We start from the raw sequence: 26,340 nt of genomic DNA, 5'->3' as shown, positions 1-26,340 counted from the left end.
GAAGCATATGAATGGATTAGGCAGATGTCCTGCCTGGGTCTCATTCTCAATACTCTATGAAATGCCTAAAACTGCATGAAGGGGTGAAAATTTATTCATAGAGTACCTACTTGACTGCAGTGGAAATTTTTGGATTTCTTATCTCCTTACATTTGATTGGTCCTGGATTCTAAAACTTGTCTTACACCAAAGCTTAAAAATATTGTACCTTCCTATTCACCTACCCAGTGGGTTTTGTTGTCTACCTAAGATACTTTCCCCTTGGTTTGTAAACAGTTTGTCCAATAACCATGCAAGGTCACATTACTAAAACATTTAGTGTTACATGAATACTGCAATTACCATTAACAAACTTAACACGAGTCTTAAAGCCAATAACATTACAGCTAAATTGACCAATTAACTTTAACGGACCAGACTTAACATCATCAACTGACAAGTTTCCATTTAACTCTGAAGTTGATTTTCGCTCAGGGTTGTCGAAACATCGGTCACCAACTTGTAACAGTTCTTCTCAGAACTCCTCTCACCGGGACTATCTCACTATACAACCGCCCTACTGTTATTTCTGGGTTCAAACCATTTACTAATTAAAAATAAAGTTTTAATTATTTATATATTTTTGTTGTTGTGAAGAATACCAGAGTTCAGTGCATTATGGAAGGATATTTTACACAAGCCTCAGTCACTCTGTCCACAATTTACAGGTTGGTTTGTTGTTTTTGCCACATTGATCATAGAGCAATGTGTCTTCCATTCTCAGAGGTTTGTTTGTTGTTCATGTTATGAATGATGGAATGGAGAAAAGAAAGCCATTTCTTTTGCCCTTCATTTGTTAACCATGCAGGCAGCCAGTGCCATCCAGTTTTTGGGTCAGAAAGTGCCCTTTGTTTCTCAATTGTTTTCTCTCAAGTTCCTTTTTGCCCTTTCTTATATTTTTGCTGCAGTTGCTGGCCTTCCACTAGCTGGGCTTTTTTAGTTAGAATTCCTGAGAAAGCACAATCCAAACAGGAAATTCTTGTCATTGAGTAGCCATGGTTGGTTGGAGAAAATTTTTCTCTAAGTTTTTCACTCAAATTTCTGAGCACTTCTGTGTGTTTTTTTTAAGCTTAATTAACTCAATCACTTTGAACTGGGTATCATTTAAAAAATAGTTTCTTTAATTGGTCAAAGATGATGATGTCAGAATTGGAACAAAGGGTGACATTTTTCATGGCTAGTTGAAAAAGTATGGGAACCAATGGATTAAATTAATGTCATTCTTTCTAGTATGTTGTGTTCCTGTAAGGACAGTGTTTCTTATCATTAATTCATGATGCTATGGTTAAAGGTATTGCTCAGTTGCTCTACACCAGGACATCACGGAAGTTTTTGGCATGTAGGCTGCATCCTGAAATGGAAAATAAGATTTTGTTCTTAACATCCAAGGTACAGTAAGACTACCGGTATATACAGTTAATCCTGTATTAACCTGACACCATTCTAAGCCCAACATATTTTATTAAGTGGGCAGTAGCCAAGATGTCAGAAATTAATTTGTTCTTAAATTTTCTTTGTGCAGCATGCACTTTTGTGTTGGTTCATTAGGGCTGTTGTCTGCAAACCCACTAACACCTTACCCACTTCTGCAGTGTATAATTTATTGCAGTGTAATTAATTAATATTAATTAATTAGTTATTGCTGTGAAGGGGGTAGGGGGTGGGGAACACCTGTATACCTGCCAACTCTCACACCTTAGGCGTGAGTCTCACGCCTGCGAGTTGAAAACTTTGATCACACGCCAACTCACGCAAGCTTGCGAACCAATTTCTCATGCCTAGTTGAAAAATGTGAGCTATTCCAAACATAACTGACACATGCTTTCCAAAAATATGTAAACTCAAACCAATGAGAGAAACGAAAATTAACTCCATGTAAAATGAGTAAATGACAATGCTTTCCTCAAAATCTCTGAGATTTGACAAGAAAAGCATTGGGAATGAGGTCGTGTTTAGCAAAACACGTCCACGCACTGGGATCGGGATATGTTCGGATCGTCCTCGGAATACTTCGGACGTCTTTAGAAAACTTCAGACATGGTCCGTCTTCGGAAATCCTAGCACTCTCGGGATAAAATTCTCACGCCTTTGACCCAGAAAAAGTTGGCAGGTATACACCTGGCCATGCATGTGCACTAGGTAAAATGTGGAGTATATCTTCTTTACTTTCATATGAAAATCACTCAAAAATATATATATTTGTTTCAGAAAATGCAGTGATCTCATTGTTGTACTTTTTTTGCATGGGCAAATTCATCTATATTATGTACTGGAACTCTCACGATCATTTCGGTATCATGTGTTGTATAATTTCTGTAATGAGGTGTTGAGACTCTCACAGCACTTTCATCATTAAGTATGCAAAAACCTGCAACAGGATTTTCAGCAATTCTTGGATTTTCCTCCCTCGACAAAACCAGCACTACCATATTCCAATCAATCTGAAAAACATGGCCCCACAAACAGTTTTTAGTTTTAAACTCAACCTTGTGTTAAATTTTCACTTTTTTACCTTAATTTCCACATAATTTGTCTAGCTAAAACTAACACAAATGAACAGATCGAAACACATTGATATAGTTTACAGGGTGATCCTCAGAAGGTTCCACCAATTGATGGAATTGAATGATGTTAAACACCTAACAAAATTTTATGGGAACATGTTCTAAACAGACACACACACTGTAAATATCGCATGTTGATGTTTAACATGTAATATATTTGTTATTGTGTGTTGTAGGTGCGGTTTGGTCAACAGAAAAGGTATCAAGACTGGTTTCAAAAGCAGGTTTGTTTTATTGATACTTCACAGAGTGTACACAGAGAGACACAATAGATAAAGGTTGTTATCATTAAAGTGCATGATTAAAATCTACTGCTAAACTTAATTGTCTCAGATAGCAAGGTATTTATATTACTTACTTAATCCTCTTTGCACAGGCCATTAATAATAATAATAATAATAATAATAATGGTTTTATTGGTAACATTTCTACAGAGTAGCTCTACATTTACCAATTAAACTAACCCTAACCTAACAAATAAAATGATATTTACAATTAAAACTCTATAATCATTAAATTACTGTATACTACTATGCTATATTATATACATTTATGTGTTACAAAAATACTATACTATATACATCTAAGAGAAAAATAAAAATAAAAAGCTACATGAGATCAATCTGTTAATTTAGTTTTCTTCAAAAGGAAGCGCTTTGCTTCCCTGCAAAATTCATCATGGTCCACAAGTTTGTTAAATAGGATAGCGGCGTGATCTTAAAAGGTGTTAGATATTAGTGGGATTTCTACTTGAATATATCTGTTTGACCTTAAGATTCTGGACGGATTGTGAACAGTAAGTATTCCGGCCAAAAAAGATTATACAGAGCTTTATGCACTAATTTAAGCAAATTCAGTTGTCTATGTTCTTGTATTGGCAACCAATTGAGGGATAGGACATCGTCTAGAGAAGCATATCTTCCCACTACAAAACTCGCAGCCACCTTTTGCACACGCTGAAGACGATTTACGAGGTAGTCTGGAAGGGTGTGGTAGATTACATCGTTGTAATGAAGTTTAGACAGCACAAGTGCTTGCAAAATGGTCTTGCGTAGGTTGAAGGGAAGCATGTGTTTAAGCTTCCTGAGCATTGCTAAGGTGGCATAGCAGGATGATGCTATTGCTTTCACATTGTCCTCCCACTTCAAGTGCTGATGAAGGTGGGTACCAAGTAGATTCGACGTGCTGACGCGTTCTAAGCAATTTCCTCCAATTTCAACGTGGACATTTACGTTTTCCAAGGAGTGACAGCGAGATAACTGCGGAGTTGACATGAGAATAAGTTTAGTTTTCTTAGGGTTTAATGCTAAGTTGCATTAACCAGGGAGTGTTGCTTGTCCTGCAGTTTGAGCTATCATTTGATGGTTTCCTGCAGAAATTTACCTATGCAAAATAGAGTAGTGTTCACAGTTTTCTGGTACACACTGTAAATGGTTTGTTACTTCTATTTTTGTTTACTGTTAACTGTTGAGTAGTTAACTAAGAAATTTCCACTTGGTGATTAAAATTATTACTACAATAGTATTTCTACTTTCACCTCTTATTTTGTACAGTTTTAAAGTTTGCTTCTTTTGTTTTAATATTAAAGAGTTGACAGTGGAGCACATTTGACATCTGGAATTTATTTGTCATTTTTTATTTTAGTATTTGTCCACCCCTGAAAGTCAGAGCCTGCGGGCAGATCTGATTCGCTACATAGTGGGTGTGGTTCATCCTTCTAACGAAGTGCTGTGTTCTGACATCATACCAAGATGGGCCATCATTGGCTGGCTGCTGACATCTTGTCAGGTCATTAACTTTTCTTTAAACTGTTTACTTTAAAATTAGACTAAATAACAGCCTCTTGTTCTAAGTAGTATGGTGGCTGCTTATCTTTCAAACATCTTTATTTTTAATATTTTGTTTGGTGGCTTGTGGAGTTGTGACCTAATGGTTAGTCTGTGTTCAGGCCTTGTGGCCCATCAAGCTGGCCAGAGCTTATCCAGCTTTCCCTAGCATAAAGAAAAGGTGTGCCAGGACACTGGGGAGAAGTGTCCTGTGTAGCTGCATAACAGGCAACTTCTCCCTTAGAAAAATGAAATATCAACCCCAGGTTTATTTTCAGAAATTACAAATTAAGGATGTTCGCACAAATTGTTTAATGCGCATCCTTACTGCGCACGTAATTCATGTCACAACGTCATGCCACGCCATGCAGGAGCATGTGCACGCTGAGAAAACTTTCAAAACACATATAGGGTGGGAAGCCATTGCATAAACCTTGCTTGCAGTTTCCTCTCTTAAACTTTCGGTGACCACCATTTTTTTCAGGATATATAACCTTTTGGAATAGATCTCTACCGATTGACAAAAAATGAGGCAAATTTGAATGTTAAAAGTTTAATTTTCTGTTCCCGCGTGTGATCAAATCAGTCACATTTTGCAGCATTTTGCTGTTTTGAATGTTTGTAAATCCAATTGTTTAAGTGGATTTCCACTAACGCATAATTTTTTACGTACGTAAAAAAATTTAGAGACAATGTATGAATGGCTTGCGTACACGTTTACGCAAGCCTTTCATACATTGTCTCTAATTTTTTCACGCACGTAAAAAATTACGCGTCAGTGGAAATCCACCATAAGGGACTTAAAAAGTAAAATATTTTTGTACAATAGTTCCACTCAAATAAATTCGGACAAAGGAGGTTTGCCTGCCTCAATTCATTTAAAATATTTTGTTGCCAGAAGCCACTGAGGTCATTTATCCAAATAAGCGCCTTCTTTCAGATATCGTATCTCCAAAACAAATTCGGCGACCCCCAATTTTTTTTACATTTCTGACATAAGTAACTGGTAGAGACTGAGCAGAGAACGTGAACGTCCTTAAAATATTTCAGTTATAGCCTGGCCCCTAAAATTCAAATGTTGTTCACTGGCTGATTGAAAGGTGCTTTTGCCAACCGGTAAGCTCAGAGCACCAGACTGCTGTGTGGGAGGTCTTGGGTTCCACTCCCAGACTGGACAAACACTCAGAGTCTTAAAAAATAATTGAGGAGAACGTGCTGCCTTTGCAATGACATCTGCAAATTATGGTTAGATGTTTTAATAGTCTTCTCCAATAAGGAGGATAAACCATATAGGCCCTGTCTCCTGTATCTTCAGTGTTGTGGTCAGTAGGGGACGTTAAAGAACCCACAAACTTATCACAAAGAGTAGGTCACATATCGATGGGTCAGGTGGTGGGGGGAGATCATATACATGCAGATACATACAGGCTGCCAAAGGCGTCTGATAATTATGCTGATGTCTGATCTCGTCCCATAACTCTGATTGTGAAGCACATTGAGCATTGTAAATGCGCTAAACAAAAACTATTACCATTTCCATTACCATTACTATTGTACAACACCATTTATTTTTGATATAATGGTTCATAGAAATACACTGTAGGAAGCAAGGAAAAGGTTTTTGTGTAAATTAAATGTTCAGTAATTAAAAGGTTGGTATCAATGTTAACTGTGGTCACTAGATCCCTTTTATGATTAAGGTATGTTGTTTTTTCTTGTTTCAGACTGCTGTTTCAACAGCAAATGCGAAACTTGCCTTGTTCTTTGACTGGCTGTTTTACCAACCAGATAAAGATAATATCATGAACATTGGTAATGCATCTGTTTTAATTATAATTATACTAAAATATTAGTGTCTATTTAACAATCAGACTACAAGCCTGAGTTTTCTTTGAGCAAATAGTCAACAAGGTGCAGATGAGTTGACTTAATTGCTTTTAGAAAATGAGGGCAAGTAGTCTAATTGTTTTAGTAGATACTCTTAAGGAAAGCAGGCCGAAACTTACAAATTTCGTGTACTTTCAAGCCAAAAATCATGAATGATTGTCTTTTTGTTGATTCCGTTCTACTCAGTTCTATCAGTGAATAGAAATCAATGGGAGAACCAATCAGATTCACGGATTTCCAGTTATTAACACGGAAGAGTTTACAGTTATGATACCCTTGGAGAAGATTCCTTGATATCATCTAAAACTTCCCATACATTTAATTGCATTTGTATTTCTTTTTCTAGAAATAGCCAATCAAGAAATAATGTCAATCAAATGCCATCACCTGAATGTCTGTGATTGTTTGGAAAGTGGTTGTTGATTTATAGTTGACTGGTTGGATTTCATTTTGTCCATAACTTACCTTAACTTTTGGCCATTTGCAATTCCCAAGGATCTCTTGTCCATCTAAAATGCACATCAACCTAGTTTGTTGGTTTCTATTTGCTTACTTTCCTGGTTAGCCAAATCAATGTATAATTAATATGTATTTTTCATTGAATTGATTTAGAGCCTGCTATTTTGCTGATGCACCATTCAATACGAAGTCACTCAGCTATCACAAGTACTTTGATGGATTTTCTTTGCCGGGTACTTACATTTAATTTCTTTTAAATGACATTACTGACAGTGCTTTTGTATCATGTACATTTTGGTTTGAGTGTAGAGATCAGCATTCTGTGTCTCTATTTTTGCCAATAATTTTATTTATAAGTTTAAAAGCACACCAAGTGATGCCAAACCATAATTTTTGTCCCCAGGGCCACCTGTCCCTCTCAGCCAGTAGGGCTTTTGTACCAAGAAAAGTGTTTTTGGGACACATTTTTTGATTGGCTAGACAAAAACGAAGGGAATTTAAATCTACACGTAGGCAATCAAATCAACTGTTTAAAACAATTATCATATAACAAAGGGATTTTAAAATTGTTGATTTGATAAAGCTTGTTGAAAACTAGCCAATCAAATCATGTGTCTCCAAAGTCACCTTTTCCTCATGCAAACGTCCACCAGCAGTATTTCAGCTAAGAGAAACAGGCAGCAATGGGGACAAGAATATGGTCAAACTGTGTTAACATTTGCTGGTGTTGGTGTTTATGTTTGAAGAACAGTTTTCTCTGTTTGCAGTGATGGTTTTTCTCGCTCACAGAAGAACGTCCCCTGGACTTTCTGGCTAAATCGAATGTTATCAAAACAACTCCAAATTGCGTATGCAGGTTTTTTTACGTGTGCTAAACACTGTCCTGTGTTGCATGTGACTGGTCTTTTCTTCGTTTTTCAGAAATAATGTATGCAGAAAAAGGCATAATTTTTGCAAGGTTATGTTCTCCCAGTCAGCTAGCAGTCTGAGTTTTCCAACGCATCGCGTGTACATCTTTCCCTGCAGGGTTTTCTAAGCGTCTATGGAAGGCGAGAAACCATTTTACAAGCATCCATTACAAGCATGTCCTCGACTAGCTGCTGCCATGTTTCTTGTTGATTTGAGTAGAGTAGGACTGGATACTGCATTGTGACCTAAGGTCACATGTTAGAGGCGGAAGAGTTTGAATTGAGCGAAATGGCGCCTTTGAAAGTAAAATGAAGAAGTTTATAGTTTTAGCTTAAGTGCAGCTGCCAGGTGGTTGAAGGACATCATTAACGTTGCACAAACCAAGGTAGTTTTGAGCCTGGCTGCATAAAAAGCCTAAAACAAGAGGTTTCTTGCCGGGAACTTCGTCAACGCGAGTTTTGCAGGGTCCACTTGGGTGCTGCCGCAACAAACTTGCGGAGAAGTGACCTGGCTTTAGACTTTAAAAAATTCTTTAGAGGTTACGCAGGGGGCGTTCGCTCGCAAAAAAAATTTCTGTGCCTCATTTTATATTCATCAATCAATAAATCAATCAATCGATTTGTGCCTTAGTTTATCTTGTTTTCGCGGGATTTTGCAGATGTGTGATGATGTAAGGAGTGGAGATAGAAGTGAGAGCAAGCCGGCGGCACTTAACTGAAAGCAAAACAAGTATAATGTGACAACACGAGCATACATATTCAATCAACAATCAGTCTTTATTTCACTTTCACCTCAAATTACAGCTAACGGTAACAAATTACAATAGTCTTGCCCGAAACAACAAAAAGCAGCTAACCGCAAGCAGACTGCACTTTGTGCAGTGAAAGCTAGCCGCTTGAAACGCTAACCCTAACCCTTAAACTTAGGTTTAGCTTTTTAACCCTAAATTTGAAATGAAACCCTAGCGTAACCCTTGAGGTTAGGGTTAAGCTTTTTTTCCCTAGGGTTAAGCTTAGGGGTTAACGCTAGGCCTGTAATCCCAAAACTTTAGCTGGTTTCATTGTTTTGCGGAACAAAAGGTTTCCTTTGTTTATCGTTTGTAAAAGAAAAGTCAAAAAGACGCCGCGCCAGCAAAAACCTTGTCTTTTTGCATGTGTAATTTTTCAAAACGAACAACAGACCAGCCAAATGAAACAAAGGACAGTGTTTAGCACACATAAACAAACCTGCGTGCGCAATTTGGAGTTGTTTTGATAACGTTCGATTTAGCCAGAAAGTCCAGGGGACGTTCTTCTCCGGAGCCTTTCAATTGGCTCATATTACCTTGTACACCATTTCTCCACAGAAGAGTTGCAACAAGTTCTTTTTTGTTATAAATTAAAATCATGGCTACAGACCTTTATTGCTTATGCAAAACAGCCCAAGGAATGTTGATTGACCTTTTTTGGGAATGTCCTATTACACAGGCTGTTTTGGGAGAGCATTTTTTTTTTTTTTGGGGGGGGGGGGGTGATTGATCTATTTAATACCAGCCTCTAAAGTTTTTAATATGCTAAGGCCTCACAGGAGACCATAGTGCATAAACCATTGCCTACTCCTTGCTAGACACTACATCCATTGTTGCAAGCAGAAAACTGAGTACTAAACCATCTTTGTAGAGTACCTTCACTGGCTCAAATACAAAATCATAACAGGATCACAGAATGCTTTCCAACAGAAATGCTTTGTTTGGCAACAAAACTACTGATAATCTTGTTTTAAACGCTTAGTAGGTTCCTTTTTGTCCATTGATAAAGAAATAATTTGAAACTTCATTTCTATTGCCTTCTCTGGTAGCATTCTTCTGCTGTGCCGGCCCACAGGTGACCATAGCCTACTATAAGAGTTGTATGGATTTTAATTGAGCATACTATGAGCATTTACAAGTATGGTTTGGGGATTGGGTTGATAATATTTCTTTTTTTCACTTTGAAAAGTTACAGACTTACCTTACCTGGTGTTTTTTTTTTTTGGAGTGCTTCAGAGAGCCATACATTGTACGTGCTTTTATCACATACCGGTACTAAGAGAGGGGCAGTTACCAGGGACTTTCTTATGTTGCTGAGGATGGAGGCTCTCTCTCTCTCTCCACGTCGACAAGGGTGGAAAAGGAGAGAGGCCCTGGTACTTGTCTCTATCTTAGTATGTGATAGACTGTTGAGAAGAAAACCACAGGTGTATGTGTATGGCTCTCAGAAGCACTCGAAAGACTAAAAAAGATACCAGGTATGTTTTCAACTTTATTGTAACTTTTCAAAGGAAATAAAAAGTTATATTAACCATCCAATTCCAAATCCACAAAAAGTCTTATAGTACGCTTTGGTCACCTGTGTTAATGTATCTGTTAAAATGTTTTTTTCTTTTTTGTTAAGCTGTTTTTAATGGTAATTTCATTGTTAGTATTGTACGTATTGTAACCATATCATAAGCAATGTAAACAGATACCCTGTAAGTAATATAAATAGCCTTACTGTAAGTTTGCGTAAGTAGCTAAGTAATTTTAAAGTGAGCAATGTTAGTTCCTTTACAGTAAGTAATGTAAATAATTGTATCAGAAGTAACGTACATGTATGCAATCCTCTTGTTAGTAATTACTGTTTTTCATTTGAATGTGTGTTTCAATTTAAAAAAATAAAATAAACAGCTTACATTATTTAGTCAGTGAAGTACAGGAGACAAAATCGATGTGCTATTTTGTTTGTTTTCTTTTATTTCCTATTCACTCTAGATAATACCAAATTACAGCAATTTACCAGATGTTCAAGCTCGACAGGGAGTTATCAAGGCCTTTAGGCACATTCTCAGTAAAAAGGTTGTCATGTAAGTGAATATTTTGTCTGTTTTATCATGGCAACTTCATTTTAGTCACTTACAACTGTACTTCACCAGAGTGATGTCTGCCATCCTGCTTACCAGTCTATGTTTTTTGTCTGTCTGTTTTGTTTGTCGATACATGTACTAGGTCATTGTCTCCATTGTTGGACAACCCCAAGATGGAAAGAGATTTACGAAATTTGGTCAGAAGTACACTTGCCGAGTTCTGTGATTCAGGTAACCATACTAAAGCCTTCAACAATGAACATTGCTTATCATTAACATGACATCATTTGTGTGGTATGAAAAAAGAAAACCTTAGAAACTATGTTCATTGTTTTTTTTTATCAGTATTCAGCACATGGCAGTGGTTGTCTTCTTCTATTCATTTGACCCTTTGGTTTAGTCGTGTCTAACTGACATATTAATTGAAATAGCTGCATGATTTAAACCAGAGTCCATATCCACTAGTAGATCCTAATTCTGTCAGTATCCATGAGCAAATCTAGGCCAAGGAGTCTATAATTTAATTCACTAGTTATTGTTAAACAAAAGCATCCATATCTGTAACAGTTGAACCTTGATTTTAAGAAGTTCTCGGTATAACAAAGGTATTCTTCAATTATTCAATAATAATGATAATTTTTACTGTGTCAATTACATCTAGCAGTGGGGAATCCATTATCCCTAGTGCTAATAGGAGACATCTAACTAGAACTATCTAAAATGAATTTAAATTGAAATAGAAAACAGATTATAAATAACATAATTCTTTTCCTTTGCTAATTACCTTGCAGGTTCAAAACTTGAGGAATCTTCCACTTCAGCATTTAGCAAAGTAGAAAGCTCCTCTGCCTCAACATCAAGTGACATGCTTGGCTCCCTGGGCTCTAGGATGATGGAGGCAGACACAAGTAGCAGCACAAAAGACAGTGAGCTGGGTGACAGTGGAGTGGATGAGGAAATGGAGCCACCTGATGAAGAGGCTGTGTTCTCTGATGAAGAGGATGAAGGAGACATTGGCAAACCAGACAGCTCTAAAGGCAAAGATTACGAGTTTAAACCAATTGAAAAGGAAGGCATGGATGACAATGAAGAAGGGGATAGTAATGACGACATCACTGAGCTTGAAGAGCTTGAAAATTTGGGAGACGAGTTAAAAGAGCTGGTCATCAAATTCTCTCAAGAAACGTATGCAAGCCATTTCATTGTTACTTTTGTGATCAATTCACTCAGATAAACTGCATTCTTGAGGAATAATGCTGTGAATGTGGATAGTCATATGCCACTTTTTCCATGGCTTCCATTAAAGGCTATACATTTCAAGGCCCTGTTTCTATAAATTCAAAACAGACTTTTAAAGTATTTGTTGAGCATTTTCATTTCAATTTCAACAAAAACCGTTTAATTTTAGTAAGACCTTTTATTTTTGTTTCTTTTTGCAGTGATTCTACAGTGCGATGCAATACAATGGAGAATGTCCTTAAGACTATTGCGTCCCTGGTCAGTCACATCATTGCTCATTTTTTTATATTTCAGAAGTTATTCTTGATGTAAACAACTTTTTCTCTTAAGACTAAAACCAAGGCATTTAGGAGTTATTAGTCGGGCCTAATGAACTGAGTTTTCTTCAAGTTCATCAGAGCTTTTGTGGAGAAATCAAGGTGACTATGTGAGATACATGTGGTACTGTTTATTATGCTTCGCGTAACAGTGGTAAGTCGGCTAAAATTTTGGAGATCAAAGCTGATAACAGAATAGTTAGTAACCCGATAGAAATAGCTGAAACTATTAACGAACATTTCTCAAATGTTGCGCAAGTATTGGCACAAGATATTCCTGTTGTCGATGTAAATCCCGAGTCTTACTTGGAGCCCACAGATAGTTCGTTTACTCTGCAAATTCCGAGTGTAAATACTGTTTTTAAGCTTTTGTCGAAAATTGATGAAAAGACAGCCACGGGTCTTGATAGGATTCCGAGTAAATTGTTAAAAATGGCTGCCAGTATCGTCGCGCCTTCTCTTACTTCCATTTTTTCAAAGTCCATCCTCACGGGGATGTATCCAAATGATTGGAAAGCGGCCAAAGTAACTCCACTTTTCAAAAAGGGCTTAAAATCGGATCCTAACAATTATAGGCCAATATCTGTAATTCCAGTAGTTTCGAAAGTTTTTGAAAAAATTGTTTACAATCAACTTTACAATTATCTAGATGACAATAAATTGTTATTAGGTTGCCAATCCGGCTTCCGTTCCCTACATAGTACGCTCACGGCTTTGCTTGAGGCAACAGATGCTTGGTCAGTAAACATCGGCAATGGCCTTCTTAATGGCGTTGTCTTTATTGACCTTACTAAGGCATTCGACACCATTGATCATGAGATTATCCTGCGTAAGTTGCCATACTTGGGTGTCGACCAGGCAGCCAAAAAGTGGTTCTCATCGTACTTAAGTGGCCGAGCCCAAAGATGCAGTGTCAATGGCAATCTATCAACTGCTCGTACCTTAAGTTGCGGCGTGCCCCAGGGCAGCATTATTAGGTCCATTGTTATTTTTAATTTACATTAACGATCTTCCAAACTCCCTGCAGAACGCTGTACCAAGAATGTTTGCCGATGACACCAATCTTACGTTATCTGCTAAGACGTTAACTGTGCTTAAGTTGGCTTTAGCCCCTGAATTAAATAGCCTTAGTTGTTGGCTGAAAGCTAACAAGCTCAGCTTAAATGTCGCCAAAACAGAGTTAATGATAATTGGATCAAGGCAAAGACTATCTGTTCAATGTGACGACGTAGAAATCAGAATTGATGACCAAATTATCGAGAGAGTTGATCATACCAAATCTTTGGGTCTTACCATTGATGCTCATCTCTCTTGGTGTAAACACGTTGAAGAGATTTGCAAAAAAGTGTCCTCGGCTATAGGCGCCCTTAAACGAGTGCGTCCCTTTATATCGAAAGGAACTGCAATTCAAATTTATAACGCTTTAATTATGCCACATTTCGATTATTGCAGCCCCGTTTGGGACTGTATGAGTGGTTATTTGAGTGACAAGCTCCAAAAATTACAGAACCGTGCAGCCAGAGTTATAACTAAATCACCTTTTGATACGAGTTCAAACCACCTCCTTTCCACACTCGACTGAGGGAGGCTATTTTCTCGAAGAAAGAAACAGAAAGCCTTAATAATGTATAAAACCATGAATGGACTTACCCCAGATTACCTACAAAACCTTTTCTCTCAGCGTCACTCTGTTTAGAACTTGAGAGACTCTGAGGGGAAGCTGACGCTACCCAAACCAAATACCAACTATTTAAAACTAAGCTTTTCTTACAGCGGCGCTATGCTCTGGAATAACATGCCCAAATGTCTTAAAAATGCCGCATCAGTTAATAATTTTAAGAAAATTATCAAGAAGGTAGCTGACGTATCGGATTCCCACACGGCAATCATGTAAAGCAGTTTTAGTTTTAGTTTCTTTAATACTTGAGCTTATTGTAACTGATGATTTTCCGTGTTTAAATAAAGTTTTACATTACATACATGATGTAAGAGCAGGAAGCCTCAGGTGTATTGTAACTACTTAAACAAGAATGCAGAGAGCGGGCATGTTTTAAAGGGCAGAGGTGTCATCTTATTTTGGTGTCTCTAGCTAAACGTACAGCGAAAGTGTTGTAAAATGTAAAGTATAATGTTTGTACCTATGTTTCAACAACGGAACAACTTACACTCCTATTACCAAACCATATAACTTCTTAGTGACGAGGTACATGTTTAAGCAATTACATGACACTTTTTGTCATTATTGTGACTATGTTTGCAGGAAGAATTTGAAGATGACACAGCGAAGTCTCTGGCAGTTTGTCTCAACTTTTGTCTGATAGATGACTTAATTACTCCATGTATCTTGAAAGACAGGTGTGTGGCAGCTTACTATTCAGGTTTTACCCAGTGGCTAACAACTCAAAAGATATCTCCACAAATAGATAATTTAGTATTACATCATATCAATTTATGCCAGGTCTAGAATGGAGTCCTAATAAGAGTCCCTCAGTTAGCCCAAAACCTATAAGGCTGTCTCGCCTCTCTCCGCGCGGGCGGCGCCGCGGCGTGCGGGGGGGGGGTGGGGCGGCGGCGGCGGGGCTGTGTCTTGAGTGGGTGCTCTCCCTCGCCCTCGCCTCCCCCACGGTGTGCACCCCCGCGTGAGTGTGTGGGGTGTCTGCTCCCCCCACCTCGGCAGCGATCCGTCCCTCCGATCTTCGCGGGTGCTCATTCGCGTCCTCGGCGGCTCGTCTCTCTCGATTGCGCCACCGGCGGCCGGGGGCGCCCGCCCTCGACCAGCAGTTCCGCGCGGTCTCACACGGACGCGACGTCACCGCCTCCACTCCGGCGCACGCAGTTCCCCCCTGCGGCGACCCACCCTCTTCTTTTGTTCCGCTCGTCAGCTGGTGGGCGCAGTCGGTCCTCCTTCCGTGCACACCTCTCCTCTCGCGAGACGGATCTCTCCGTTCCAATCGTCCTCACACATTCAACATAACACTCGCCCGCCCCGCCTCATCTCGGCGTGTGGCGCCTCCGCCCCGACCGCGAGAACGGGAACATTCCGTGTCTCCCCTCTCCTCCCCCCCCCACCCCCTTCTTCTTCCTTTGTCTGCGTCCTTCTCTCCCTCCCCGCTCTCGGCAGGAGGGCGACAGTCTACTATAAGTGCTTGGAATACAACAATACGTTTGTACCTACTTCACGTAGCTGACCCATAAACAAATCAAATGTTTACATCCAGCCATGATTGTTGATAGCGGTCAGTCAAAGTGGAAGTGCAGTGCCATCCCTAGCACGCTAGATCGTGCTCTATATTTCCTATTGTATTTCAAATTGACCAGTCAACTTTTGTGCTGTTTGAATGTCTCTTGGCTAATTGTTTGCAAGCAGGTTTAAAACATTGGATAAACTACCACAAGTTAATTAGTATAGGAAATCGCACGACCTTGAGTACAGTTCGTGATTACTAGGTACAAGTGATGTTTTGCAAGTTCTCAAAATTACACATGCCTTTAGGCAAGTGCAATTTGAGAACTTTCAAAACATCACGAGTACCTATTAATCACGAATTGTACGAGAAGGTCGTGCGATTTTTTATTTATAGTACACTCAACAAGATTACAATTTGGAACCTCAGTTCGTCTTTAGAATACACGTACTTCAGGTAAATTTCCAAAACATTCCTAAGTCTTCAGGATAAGATTGGAAAATCTTCGGAAGACTTCAGTTGAACTCCAAAAGTCTTTGAATCAACTTCGGAAATCTTCGGAAATTTTCGGGTCGACTTTGAAGAATTTCGGGTCAACTTCGGAAAGAAAAGTAGTAGGTACTCCTATTGAGTACAATTTGGGATTAACTGTACTGCTCTAGTCCAATCAGAATCCCATAATTTTGTTGAGTGTACTATAATGTATATAACCTCAGATCTAGTTACACACATGCAGGCAATAAACTTGTTTTATACAAATGATAAGATGTAGGGTTGATGAATAAGATAATTTCATTAAATTTGTCCTCGATAAGGTTACCAGTCACTAAGCCATCAGTTGGACGTTTTTAGTGCAGAATGCACTTTTGTGATGGTTTGGTGGGCAGTCGTGTGATAAACCCCTAAACCCCTCAAGCGCTAAAGCACTATGGTGTAAACTTTTAATCAGCAATTAATTAATTAATATCAATTAATTAATTATTCCTTGTGGAGGGGGTGGGGGTGGGGAGCACCTGACCGTACCCCTAGGTAAAACCTGGAGCACATCTACGTTACTTTCATATGAAGATCTCAAACGTATATATTTGTTTCAGAAAACCCTTTGCTCTCCTTGTGGTACTACTCGACGTTCTAGGGCAACGTTCTTTACGCCAAACGCATGCGCAGTTTAGTCTACATTTTTTGCTGGAACTCTCATGAACATCGCTTGTATTGCGTGTTTGCGGTAGGATTCCTGCAGACTTCGTGGCGCCAAGTAAAAACCGCAAATTAATTAAATTAGATTTTGAGACTTTCACAGCGATTTCGTAATTAGGTATGCAAAAATTTGCACCGGGATTTTCGGCGTGAACACCTGATAACCAGGAAACAAATATCATAGCTGTACTGCGTTTTAAAAAACCTGTCGAAAAAGATGTTTTTTGATTAGATTTGTTTCTTTAGTTTTTGAGAATCGTCTTTCGTGCAGTCTAAACCGTAACTTAATTAAATTAAACAAATGTCATCGATGCCGCCGTAAAACAAACAAAAAACAAAAGTTTCATGTTATTGCATTTTCAAGGAAGACAAAAGTATTTTGTTACAAACGAACAAAAGTGTCGTGATACGTTTGCAAAGATTAGCGTAAGGAACACCTGGGAAAGAATACAAGTAGCCTGTGAACAGTTTTTCCGAAAGTAAAATAAAGCAAATAAACACGAACATATATAAAACATCATACTTTCAATTGATCCATATTGCATTCTGCACTTCCCAAATCATCGAGATTTTTATTGCTGATATTAAAACGAAAATTACATTTTTTTTTAGAAATGTAGAGGACTGTTTAGATGGACCAATCTATGTCTTATGTCGGTCAGTACATTTGTATGCATTTTGTCTGTATATAACTAGCAGCTTACAGACATAGCACTTTAAGCTACTTAAAAACCTGTCTGGAACTTACTACAGTACAGTGTGTGTTGTCAAGTCGCGGTCAGGACTGTTGCTAGAGTACAAGCACATAATGGGAAGGCCAGAAAAAGACAAATGTAAGAGTGCAAAGCCGCTTTTCTCTTGAAGTCCTACTTGAATTTCCCTTTAGACAACAACTATTAGAAGAACTGTGATCGTGACTTTGAGCCGAATTTACTAGAAGAGGAGAGCAGTATTTGTTGGGGATTTCAGTAGATGGGCCAAAATAAATATGTGCTTATAAATTCAATTGTCCTGTTGTTTTTTAAGGAATATATGTGTTCTTCCCACTCATGATGTTGGTAGAGAACGTTACCTGACATTGCTAGGTGCCTTACACACTGTGGACCCCAAGTTTGGATATCGGTTTCTTTTCTTCTTAAAAGCAAGGTTAGCCCAAAGGCAGCTTTATCTCTTTTTGTTTATTTGTTATTAAATAGTTTTTACTAACAGTACTTTCATTTCCAAGAGGCTGTTTTGAGATTATTTTTAGTCAACTGCCTTCAGCAGTATCCCTTGGTTTTGTCTGACATTTTGTCAATCTCTCTCCTCTGGGTTTGCTTGTTAACTTTCCTTGCCTCTAGTAGTGTTTCAGATGATGAACGGCTAACAATGTACGAAGACTTTGCAAACACATTTCGAGGAGAAAAGACACTTCAGGCATGCTTAAGTGAAGATCTAAAGGTCAGCAACTGTATTTAAATTTTAAAGCTAATCAGTGTAAAGCAAATGCGCTTTCTCTTTATCAGTTTCAAGCTCAGCTTTAAGTTTCACTATTGTAATGTTGTAGTTAAAATATATTTTACCCGTCAATGACTTGTGTAAACGTTAGAGACAACGCTTAATATTGCTATTCGTTTTCTCTAACGTTTACACAAGTTAACGTCAGGCAGAAATTTAGCAATAATACTGATGTCATTTCCTGAGTGCAATTTTGGCATTTTTTGTTTAATGTTGTGTTTGTTTCTTCATACATGTAGGTTTGCCAGGATTATGATATCAAGGCCTTCCGTTACATCATTTCTTCTATTTACAAAAAGGTAAACACTGGTGCAGTTTATGGAATTAACTAATGCTTCAGCCAAGAACGAAACAGAATACCCTAAGGTACGACTTTAAACTTATCATGGCTCTAAAGGAGAAAGAACGGAATTTCTGCTTTGCTGCCAGACAAAGCCACTAATGACTTCTTCTCTCTCCCGGATACTTCCAAATCCTTTTTAAGTACCCCAAGAATCTCTAACTTTTTTTTCTCAAAACTCTTTAGTTTCCAGAGTATGTTGTTGGAAACACTGAGGTTCTTCACATGCTTGTTGGAAACATGGAGCCGAGACAGGTGATCAATTTAACAAAAATATACTGCATTTGTTCCTCTTTAGAAAGTAATTTGCTTGGCCGATTATGCCTACTTATTGTTTTTGTCACAGCACGTCCTGACATGCAGTGCACACACCTACTATTGCGATTTTTCACAGTTTTAACAATATTGATTTATTTTCGAGCTCTTCACTTGATTTTGTGTGGTTGCCAGTCTGTCTGTAAATACCAACTACATTCATGACCTGTCAGTTTGATTGATTAAAAGACATAAATACGTAAGTTTTTTACGAAACTTCAAATGTGTGTGTAGTCCATAGCCCTTTTCTGCTCACTTTGTTAATACAGTGGAATCCTGCTTTCTCCGAGAAAAACAAAAATGGTTCGAGAGATCGCGGGTAGAATTGCAGTGTTCAACGACTTTTGGCTCAAGTTATAGGAGGCTCGAGAAGTTAGGGGTTCGAGAAAAAGGGTTTGCATTGTAGTGAATTTGTTTCTAAGATTTTTATTTGTTTTTATGTTTGTTATATCATGCGGTTTTGTAGTTAAACCAGTTCATGTGTGAGATAACGTTAGGAGAGTTAACAATATTTGGAGAAGATGGAAAACTTGACACTTTGTTAGGTAAGTATTTCACTCGTCATGCTTACAATTGCTGTAGGTGCACATTATAACCACGCAAATTCTCGACAGTTTTTGAACAATAATTTTCCATACAGAAAGGGAATAATTGTAGTCGATTTGGTGTTTGCTTGAAAAGCTTCTTTTTAAACGTTCCTTTTTCATAGTTTGAATGTTGCCTTGCGTGACTAAAGATGTACAAAATAAGTGACCACGTCATGTTAACAGACTCAGTTTGAAAAACTGATGGACGCGCCTCTTGCCTATGATGTATACAGCTGTGTTTTACAGTTAGTTTGACAATAGGAACTATTTCAGCCGACAAAATACAAAAAAAACTTAATTCTATACCTGATTGTCTCAACCGCAATTGAACACTTGCTTCCTTGTTTTACTTAATGAATTATTGTATGTGCGTTTTGTAGTCCAGCCTGCGAATACAGCCGCCTGTCTTCGCTCCCTGCTGGTTTGGCTCTTTGGAGAAGAGAGGCGGCTGTAATCGCAGGCTTATTTGTAGTCAGGTTTTATTCAACTTATGATTGTTAATGTTGATTTTTATTTGTGTTCAGAAAGCACTCTAGAATGGGAGTCTTTTGAACAGCAGTGTGTATGGCACTTGATCCAAGCTGAGGACGTGTTGTTGGAGTCTTTCGTTAATATTCTTCCTTCACTCAAACAAGATCAGCACGCAGAGGCGCTATCAAATTTACTTATTCTCATGAAAAGTGTTGCGTAAGTCTTCTCATGGCTGGACATTGTCATCAACTCTAAAAAATGCAAAATCGATTCAAGATATGAAGTTGTGCATGGGTTTGTCAATTACAACTTTGTAGTCATTAACTGTAACTTAGTCTTTCTGCCACTGGGCAGCTAGCCAGCCTCTTAGAGAAATGACGGTACTGATCTGCATGTATGCAATTCATGTTTAATATATATATATAGCTTTTATTTATACCGATAAATATTAGCATAATAGCTGATGTGGGCGTTTCTTATGAAAATAACAATAAATTAAGAAATCAATAAACTACGCTAAATCATTAAAGTCCCTAGATGATACAAAAGATTTAAAAACCATGTTCTATTAATGAACTTTTGAAACCCGCCAAAGATTCTTCAATGCGGGCCTCATTGTCTAATGAGTTCCAAAAAGAGGCCCCTGCAAATTTAATTGACTTCTTAACAAAGTCCGTATTAGGCTTGGGAAGCACCAAGCAGTTCTTTCTTCTTAGATGATATCCGCTCTCTTGTTTTGACCACAAGTGACGTAGGTGGGAGGGAGCATCTCCGAAGACACATTTGTACACTAAATAAAGTATCCGTCGAATGTACATGTACATTTTATGGGCCAGCATCAAACGTGAAGTGTCACTATTTGTAGATAGTTTTTCTTGTGATCATTTATTGGAGGGCCACAGATTAGCGGCTTTGCTATTATGTGCTAAATAAAGACAGACTTACATGTTACTGTGACCAACTTAAAATGCCTCTTTTGTACAGTGTTATTTTAATTTTAACCATGGCTATTCTATTAAACTGTGTCTCATCTTGATGTCTGTTTTTGTTTTGTTCCAGTCCTTCCACTGATCTAGTGATCCCAATCCTATCTATGGAATGCTCAGAAAAGAGGCCTGGAAACCAGTTTAGCGTTTCCTTGCTTAGATATTGGGCACAGGAATACCCAAGAGAACTCGCTCAGCTGATTGGTCAACAGCTTTGCAAACAAGCTTCTGCAAGCAAGAAAAGAAAGTAATCTACTTACTTAATGTTGTGCTTATTTGCTTCCTGCAGTTGAATTTAAAATTCTAAACAGTCAATGTGGTATAAAGGTGCTATAACAGGATAGTTTCAGCGGCCCCCTACCCCTCCCCCAACATCTTGCTGTTCTCTGACCCACACCTTAAACAGCCTGGTTAAATTATTGACGTGTATTCGTCTTGGTTTACACACTGCATTGTTCCCACTGTTTAACTTCCATAATTTTGTGGTCACCTGACCATGGTTTATCAGAGGACATACTTTACGTCTTCGAAAATTAATTAAAGGGCCCTTGGAGCCAGCTCATTCTTGTAATTGCTGATTTGCATTTTTCAGGGGGGGGGGATGAAAATATACTGGTACAGCCCCTCTTAGTAAAGTCAAAATGAAGCTCAGATACGTATGTGAAAAGGATTGTAGTGTTAAAAGTTAATTAACATCAAGTCACTATTTTAAACTTCTAAATATGTGCAACGTCGATCAAGATGCCGAGCAGCGAAAGATGCGCACGAACACCTCGTGTTTCTTCTCGCCTCAAAAAGATGAAAAACGGATAACGTGACACGAGATGACGTGACACGTGCTGCGCGGATATCGTGGTTTTGTTGTGAGCTGAAACGTTTACTAAAACACGTCACATGGCAAGCGTAACTCCATGTATCGGTACCTGCTATCTGATTGTCACAATCTCACTTCATTTGCTTTTGAATACTTCTTCTTGTTGTACTTTTAAGAAGTTCCAAAATTGAGATTTTTTACACGACTGGTATACAAAAATTTCGTTTCTTTTTATCTGAGCTTCAGGACGTTATTTTTAATTTTCACTAAAAGGGAAGGGATAGCATGTAAAATTACTTCCGGCTGCCCGAAAGACGTAATTGTGTGTGTCAGCGCATGTTAAAATGAACCCCCCACGGTGTCAACATTATGGCTTCTTGATCTACGTTGCACTTTTTAAGTTCCGAAATTGCGATTTATTGTAAATTTATGTATTACACTATACTATGATTTCATTTTTTTTACACGTGTACCTGAGCTTCATGGAAGTTATTTTTGACTTTTACTAACAAGGGAGGAATAGCATGTAAAATTACTTCCGTTCTACGACTTTCGTCTACACAATTTTTGTCTACCCTTAACAACTTCCGACCGCATGCGCTTCACTCTAATACCTCATTCTTCGCGCTTGCGCACAAGAATGAGCTAACAAGGATCGCCATATATGTTACCATTTTGAGTTCAAACATGCGACCACCCCCTGCAGCCGTGTGATATTTTGCGTGCTGTGTTCAGCTGATAAGGAGTCTTCTTTATGCAAAGAAATTATTGGTTTGATTCCTGTGAGTTTAGTAGTTACTCGAAGACGAAATGAGTCAACTTGAACACATTAATAAAAATCTGAACAGGCTGTTAGATTGTAATTCAATTTTCTTCCACTTCTGGACAAAAACTGGACAAATATGATTAGTTTGTGAGGCAAGGGAGGGTAGTGTCTGCTAAATGCGATCCACCACACATCAATAACAGACACTTTTAAAGTGAGTCTCTGTTTCCTTTCAGGGGTTCTAAAAATCAGCCAGGTATAAATTTGGAACTAGTTCTTTGTCATTTGGACTGGTTGCACAAGATCTGCCAGGAACAAGAAGATATGAGCTGTAAGTTTTCTGTTGTTTGGTTTATAACAGTTCATATCGTTATGTGGCGCTATATAAACGGGAAAAAAAGCTCGGAAATGAACTTACTGTGCTGTCACATTTGGATAAAAAAGCGCAATTAAAAACAGTGGTTTTAAAGATGGACAAATCCATGCCATGGTAAATGTTATGACTATCTTTTCACATTTAAATTCTCAACTTTGGAAGACGTGATATCAAATCAGTACTAGGTGGTATGTAACAATGATCAAAATATCAAATCAGTACTAGGTGGTATGTAACAATGATCAAAGGTACTTTTATGCAATTTTCCCAATTTAGTATTATAATGTAATGTAATTATAATGTAATTTGTATGATTTTCTTTAGTATTTATTTATTTCAGTATTTAGACAGGACTCTGTTTAAACTAGCTTGTAAGCTAAACCAGATGTTCCTGTATAAATAAACAAATAAATAAAATAAATAAAAAATAGTATTTCTACGGTCGCAATGCCAATTTTATTACATTAAATTTTTGAAGGAAGTAAAAAAAAAACAATTATATTAATATTTAGAGAGGAGGGTAATAAATAAGAGAGAATGAAGCTGGTGTGTACTATCCTATAAAACCGAAGCTTTCTAGTAGGAAACCACTCAGTGTCTTTCAGTAAATGTATCTTTACATGTGAGGATATTGTTGGAGGCGCAGTGGCCTAATGGTTATAGTATGCTGAACTCCGGATCGAGTGGTCCAGGTTCAAGCCCTGGCAGAGGCACTGTGTTGTGTTCTTGGGCAAGACACTTTACTTTCATAGTGCGTCTCTTCACCCAGGTGTATAATTGGGTACCAGCGAATTTAATGCTGGAAGGTACCCCTGCGATGGACTAGTATCCCATCCGGGAGGGTCGAAATACTCCTAGTCGCTTCATGCTGCGGGAACCGGAACAAGCTCCGGCCTAATGGACCACAAGGCTCGTATGCAGACTTAACCTTTTTAACCTCATGCGAGCTTGCAGGTGTTAGGGAGGATGATTTAGGATTATGACATCAAGGGAACAAATAAAAAGTGTTATAATTTGGTTGACATGATACGATGTACCTGTTCAGTTTGGTAACCTAGCCTTATTTTATTTTTCAAACTGTGCCTTTTAACTGTAGTTTTTAAACACGATGGCCTGAGATCGGCTTTAGATCAAGTCAAACAAACTGCAAGTGATGCAAGGAAAAACAAGTATGTACCTCAGTCTTCTGTTTGACCTTGTTACATCGTTAATAAATCAAAAAATTCAATGGTACAATGAAAACTATCGGTGACTGTTACTGATCGTTTTGGTTCCACAGTCTGATTATTTTGAACTTAAATTAACAAAACTGTTATTTCTTACAACTTATCTAAGTATTTGTATGAAAGGTAAATGTATACTGCTAGTAAAGTATACAAGTATACATATAATTTTGATATACTCTGCTGCCCTGCAAACTTTCTGAACAGCGCTTAAGTGATGGAGACCCATTTGGAGAGGATGAACAAACATTTTTTTTTCAAAAACAGGACAGTAGGTCCTAATTCTGTCAAAATGCATACTTTACACAGTGATAAGAGCAACATTTTGCTGATGTTTTGGTTTCAGGTTTAAGCTGTTATTTTCAATGTGTGACGACAAGGACTCAAGAAAAAGGACTACACGAGCGTCAATACTTGCTGCTAACAGAGCAGCGTCCTCATCTTCTGAGAGTGAAGAGGTGGGTCACACGTTATCCCTTCCTACTTGCCTCCTCTACAGGCGTTTCCATGGTCGATTGATTCCGGATTGTAAGAGTCGGGAGTGGCGGGATTGGGACTCTCTTCGCCCCCGCCGTCCTCAATAATTAACTAGCATTTCCCCAACGATCGCGAATGGCTGGGGACAAGGCAGACTTCCTACAGTCCCTGGCACAGTTGGAATGAATTGTCACGTTATACAGTGCAAGCAGCGAAATGTTCAATGTGTGTGACAGTCTGCCTGTTGGAATGAATTGTCACGCTATGTCACGTATGCATGAGAAAAGTTACTCGTTTGTGGTAATAGTTATGGCTATGTGATGATACGCGAGAATTTTGATCGAACATGCCGTCAAAACTGTGCTTTTTTTAATTATATTGTTACTTATCGTGTACAATCTTTTGGTTTCAATCAACAGGAGGAGGAGCAGGAGGTAAAACCTCGCAACGCTAAACGACGGAGGAAGGCCAACACGACTGTTGATTCAGACAGTGATGAGTAACACATGCTGACTACACAGGCACGAGTGTGTTCAAGTTGGAAATGAAGGTGTTCAGTTTCACCAACATCAACAGAAGGGGCAAATCAAATTTGATTTAATCCAAATGGATAAAAACAGCTTTAAGCATGCAATCCAAACGAGTCCGCTTATTGAGCTGAAAAGAAAAGACCGATTCGGTAAGGCATTCAGTGTCGTGCAGCCTGTCTCGCAAAAGGCGATCTTAGAGGACTAAAGTGGTTACATGTACATAACCTTCACGTAGAAGTCATGTGTGTGTGTGTGTGTTTGAATAGCCCCTCGTAAAGCGTAAGAAAACTGGGGACAAGGACGTAAAATCGATTAGATCAAAATCCTTAACCTTACGAACGAAATGTTGCCTATAATCAACCCAACCAAGTTTTGCGATGTTTTGCTAAAATATCAAGTTTGCAAACCAGCAGCCCTCGTGCAAACTGAGACGTCTACACACAGGGGCATGATTTAATTAAAGGAGCTATGTTACGGTACTTTAAGCCATTTTCTGATTAGATTTAAATTGAAGGAAACCTCAAAGTAATAGTTTTCTGATGTAGAAAAACACCAGTGGAGTAACAGAAAACCGAAAATAAACAAGGATGGTATCGACTGACGAAGATTAAGACAGATTACAAATTATAAACTTGAAAAAGTTGGCCAGTTGTTTTCAAGATGGGTTGTCCGTGACGTAGCCCCGCATGTCTGTGCAATTTACATAGAAATGTTTTGCTGTGAAATTTGTTTTTATGTTGGTATGTTACTAGACTGAGCTGCATCGGTCATATTGACATCATACACTACACATTACAATTCATAACTTGACTTAACTTTATATGTTGTACTTCATGCTTGTTTCAATTCTTAATAAAGGTTGCAAAAGTCATTATAACTTAGGTCTGTTAGGTGGTGGAATTTTCACGGTTTACGGTCGTTTCGCTAACGACCTGTTCGCTTTCCTCTGTTTCCTTACTCACGCGTAAGGAACGAGAAATATTCATTGTTTTCATTCCCGTAGTGTGAGTAATACTTAAGTTGGAGTCTTGTACACTTTATTGCAATATATTGCAGTTGATACTTGAAAGGTATATTGATATGAGATGAACTGGTTGTTATCGAAACAAATATCGAAACGACGGGTTACCGTTGTAAATTATCCAACCTGATTTAATCAGAAATTAATTCTTTTGCGCTGGTACTAAGACAAGAACATTGAGTAGTTTTTTTTTTTCTACTAAACTGTGTTGGGTAATAATAGCTAATAACAAATAATGTCGTTAACGCCCGCTGTAGGCCTTGTGTCCAGGAAGAATTCTTTTCTCCAGTTTTGGCTGTTTTGTTTAGACCAATCTCGCGCGCAAAAATATTTGATGGGTTATAAAGCATCATGAGCCGAGATTCTCGACCAGTCAAAATTTCTGATTTTTATTTTCACCTCTGAAAATTATATTAAATAATAAGAAGACAGAGAAAAACGAAAAGGAACGGAGCA

General features: G+C 38.2%; 1 protein-coding gene across 2 annotated transcripts in view; it reads left to right on the top strand.

The window, feature by feature from the left end:
• LOC144658534 (integrator complex subunit 3-like) overlaps positions 1-25,740 on the top strand; it is a 40,555-nt gene extending 14,815 nt beyond the window's left edge. The window contains exons 8-30 of one of the 2 annotated variants that reach the window (XM_078518969.1): positions 637-707; positions 1,331-1,428; positions 2,780-2,827; positions 4,248-4,391; positions 6,154-6,241; positions 6,929-7,008; positions 10,452-10,543; positions 10,686-10,774; positions 11,335-11,728; positions 11,983-12,040; positions 14,360-14,454; positions 17,094-17,138; positions 17,508-17,627; positions 17,825-17,921; positions 18,218-18,277; positions 18,505-18,573; positions 19,100-19,178; positions 19,745-19,907; positions 20,751-20,924; positions 22,494-22,588; positions 23,730-23,802; positions 24,203-24,314; positions 24,753-25,740. In XM_078518969.1, the coding sequence (XP_078375095.1) occupies positions 637-707; positions 1,331-1,428; positions 2,780-2,827; positions 4,248-4,391; positions 6,154-6,241; positions 6,929-7,008; positions 10,452-10,543; positions 10,686-10,774; positions 11,335-11,728; positions 11,983-12,040; positions 14,360-14,454; positions 17,094-17,138; positions 17,508-17,627; positions 17,825-17,921; positions 18,218-18,277; positions 18,505-18,573; positions 19,100-19,178; positions 19,745-19,907; positions 20,751-20,924; positions 22,494-22,588; positions 23,730-23,802; positions 24,203-24,314; positions 24,753-24,836 (2,428 nt within the window). In that variant the 3' untranslated portion in view covers positions 24,837-25,740. Of the gene's footprint in view, positions 1-636; positions 708-1,330; positions 1,429-2,779; positions 2,828-4,247; positions 4,392-6,153; positions 6,242-6,928; positions 7,009-10,451; positions 10,544-10,685; positions 10,775-11,334; positions 11,729-11,982; positions 12,041-14,359; positions 14,455-17,093; positions 17,139-17,507; positions 17,628-17,821; positions 17,922-18,217; positions 18,278-18,504; positions 18,574-19,099; positions 19,179-19,744; positions 19,908-20,750; positions 20,925-22,493; positions 22,589-23,729; positions 23,803-24,202; positions 24,315-24,752 lie in introns of both variants that reach the window. The other variant, XM_078518961.1, reaches the window with a different exon arrangement.
• The last annotated feature ends 600 nt before the right edge of the window (positions 25,741-26,340 follow it).

Source organism: Oculina patagonica, chromosome 1 (genome assembly GCF_052425735.1).
Source record: "Oculina patagonica isolate OP01 chromosome 1, crgOcupat, whole genome shotgun sequence".
Taxonomy (NCBI): domain Eukaryota; kingdom Metazoa; phylum Cnidaria; class Anthozoa; order Scleractinia; family Oculinidae; genus Oculina; species Oculina patagonica.
Note: the sequence above shows the minus strand (reverse complement) of the source record. Positions and strands in the feature narration are given on the sequence as shown.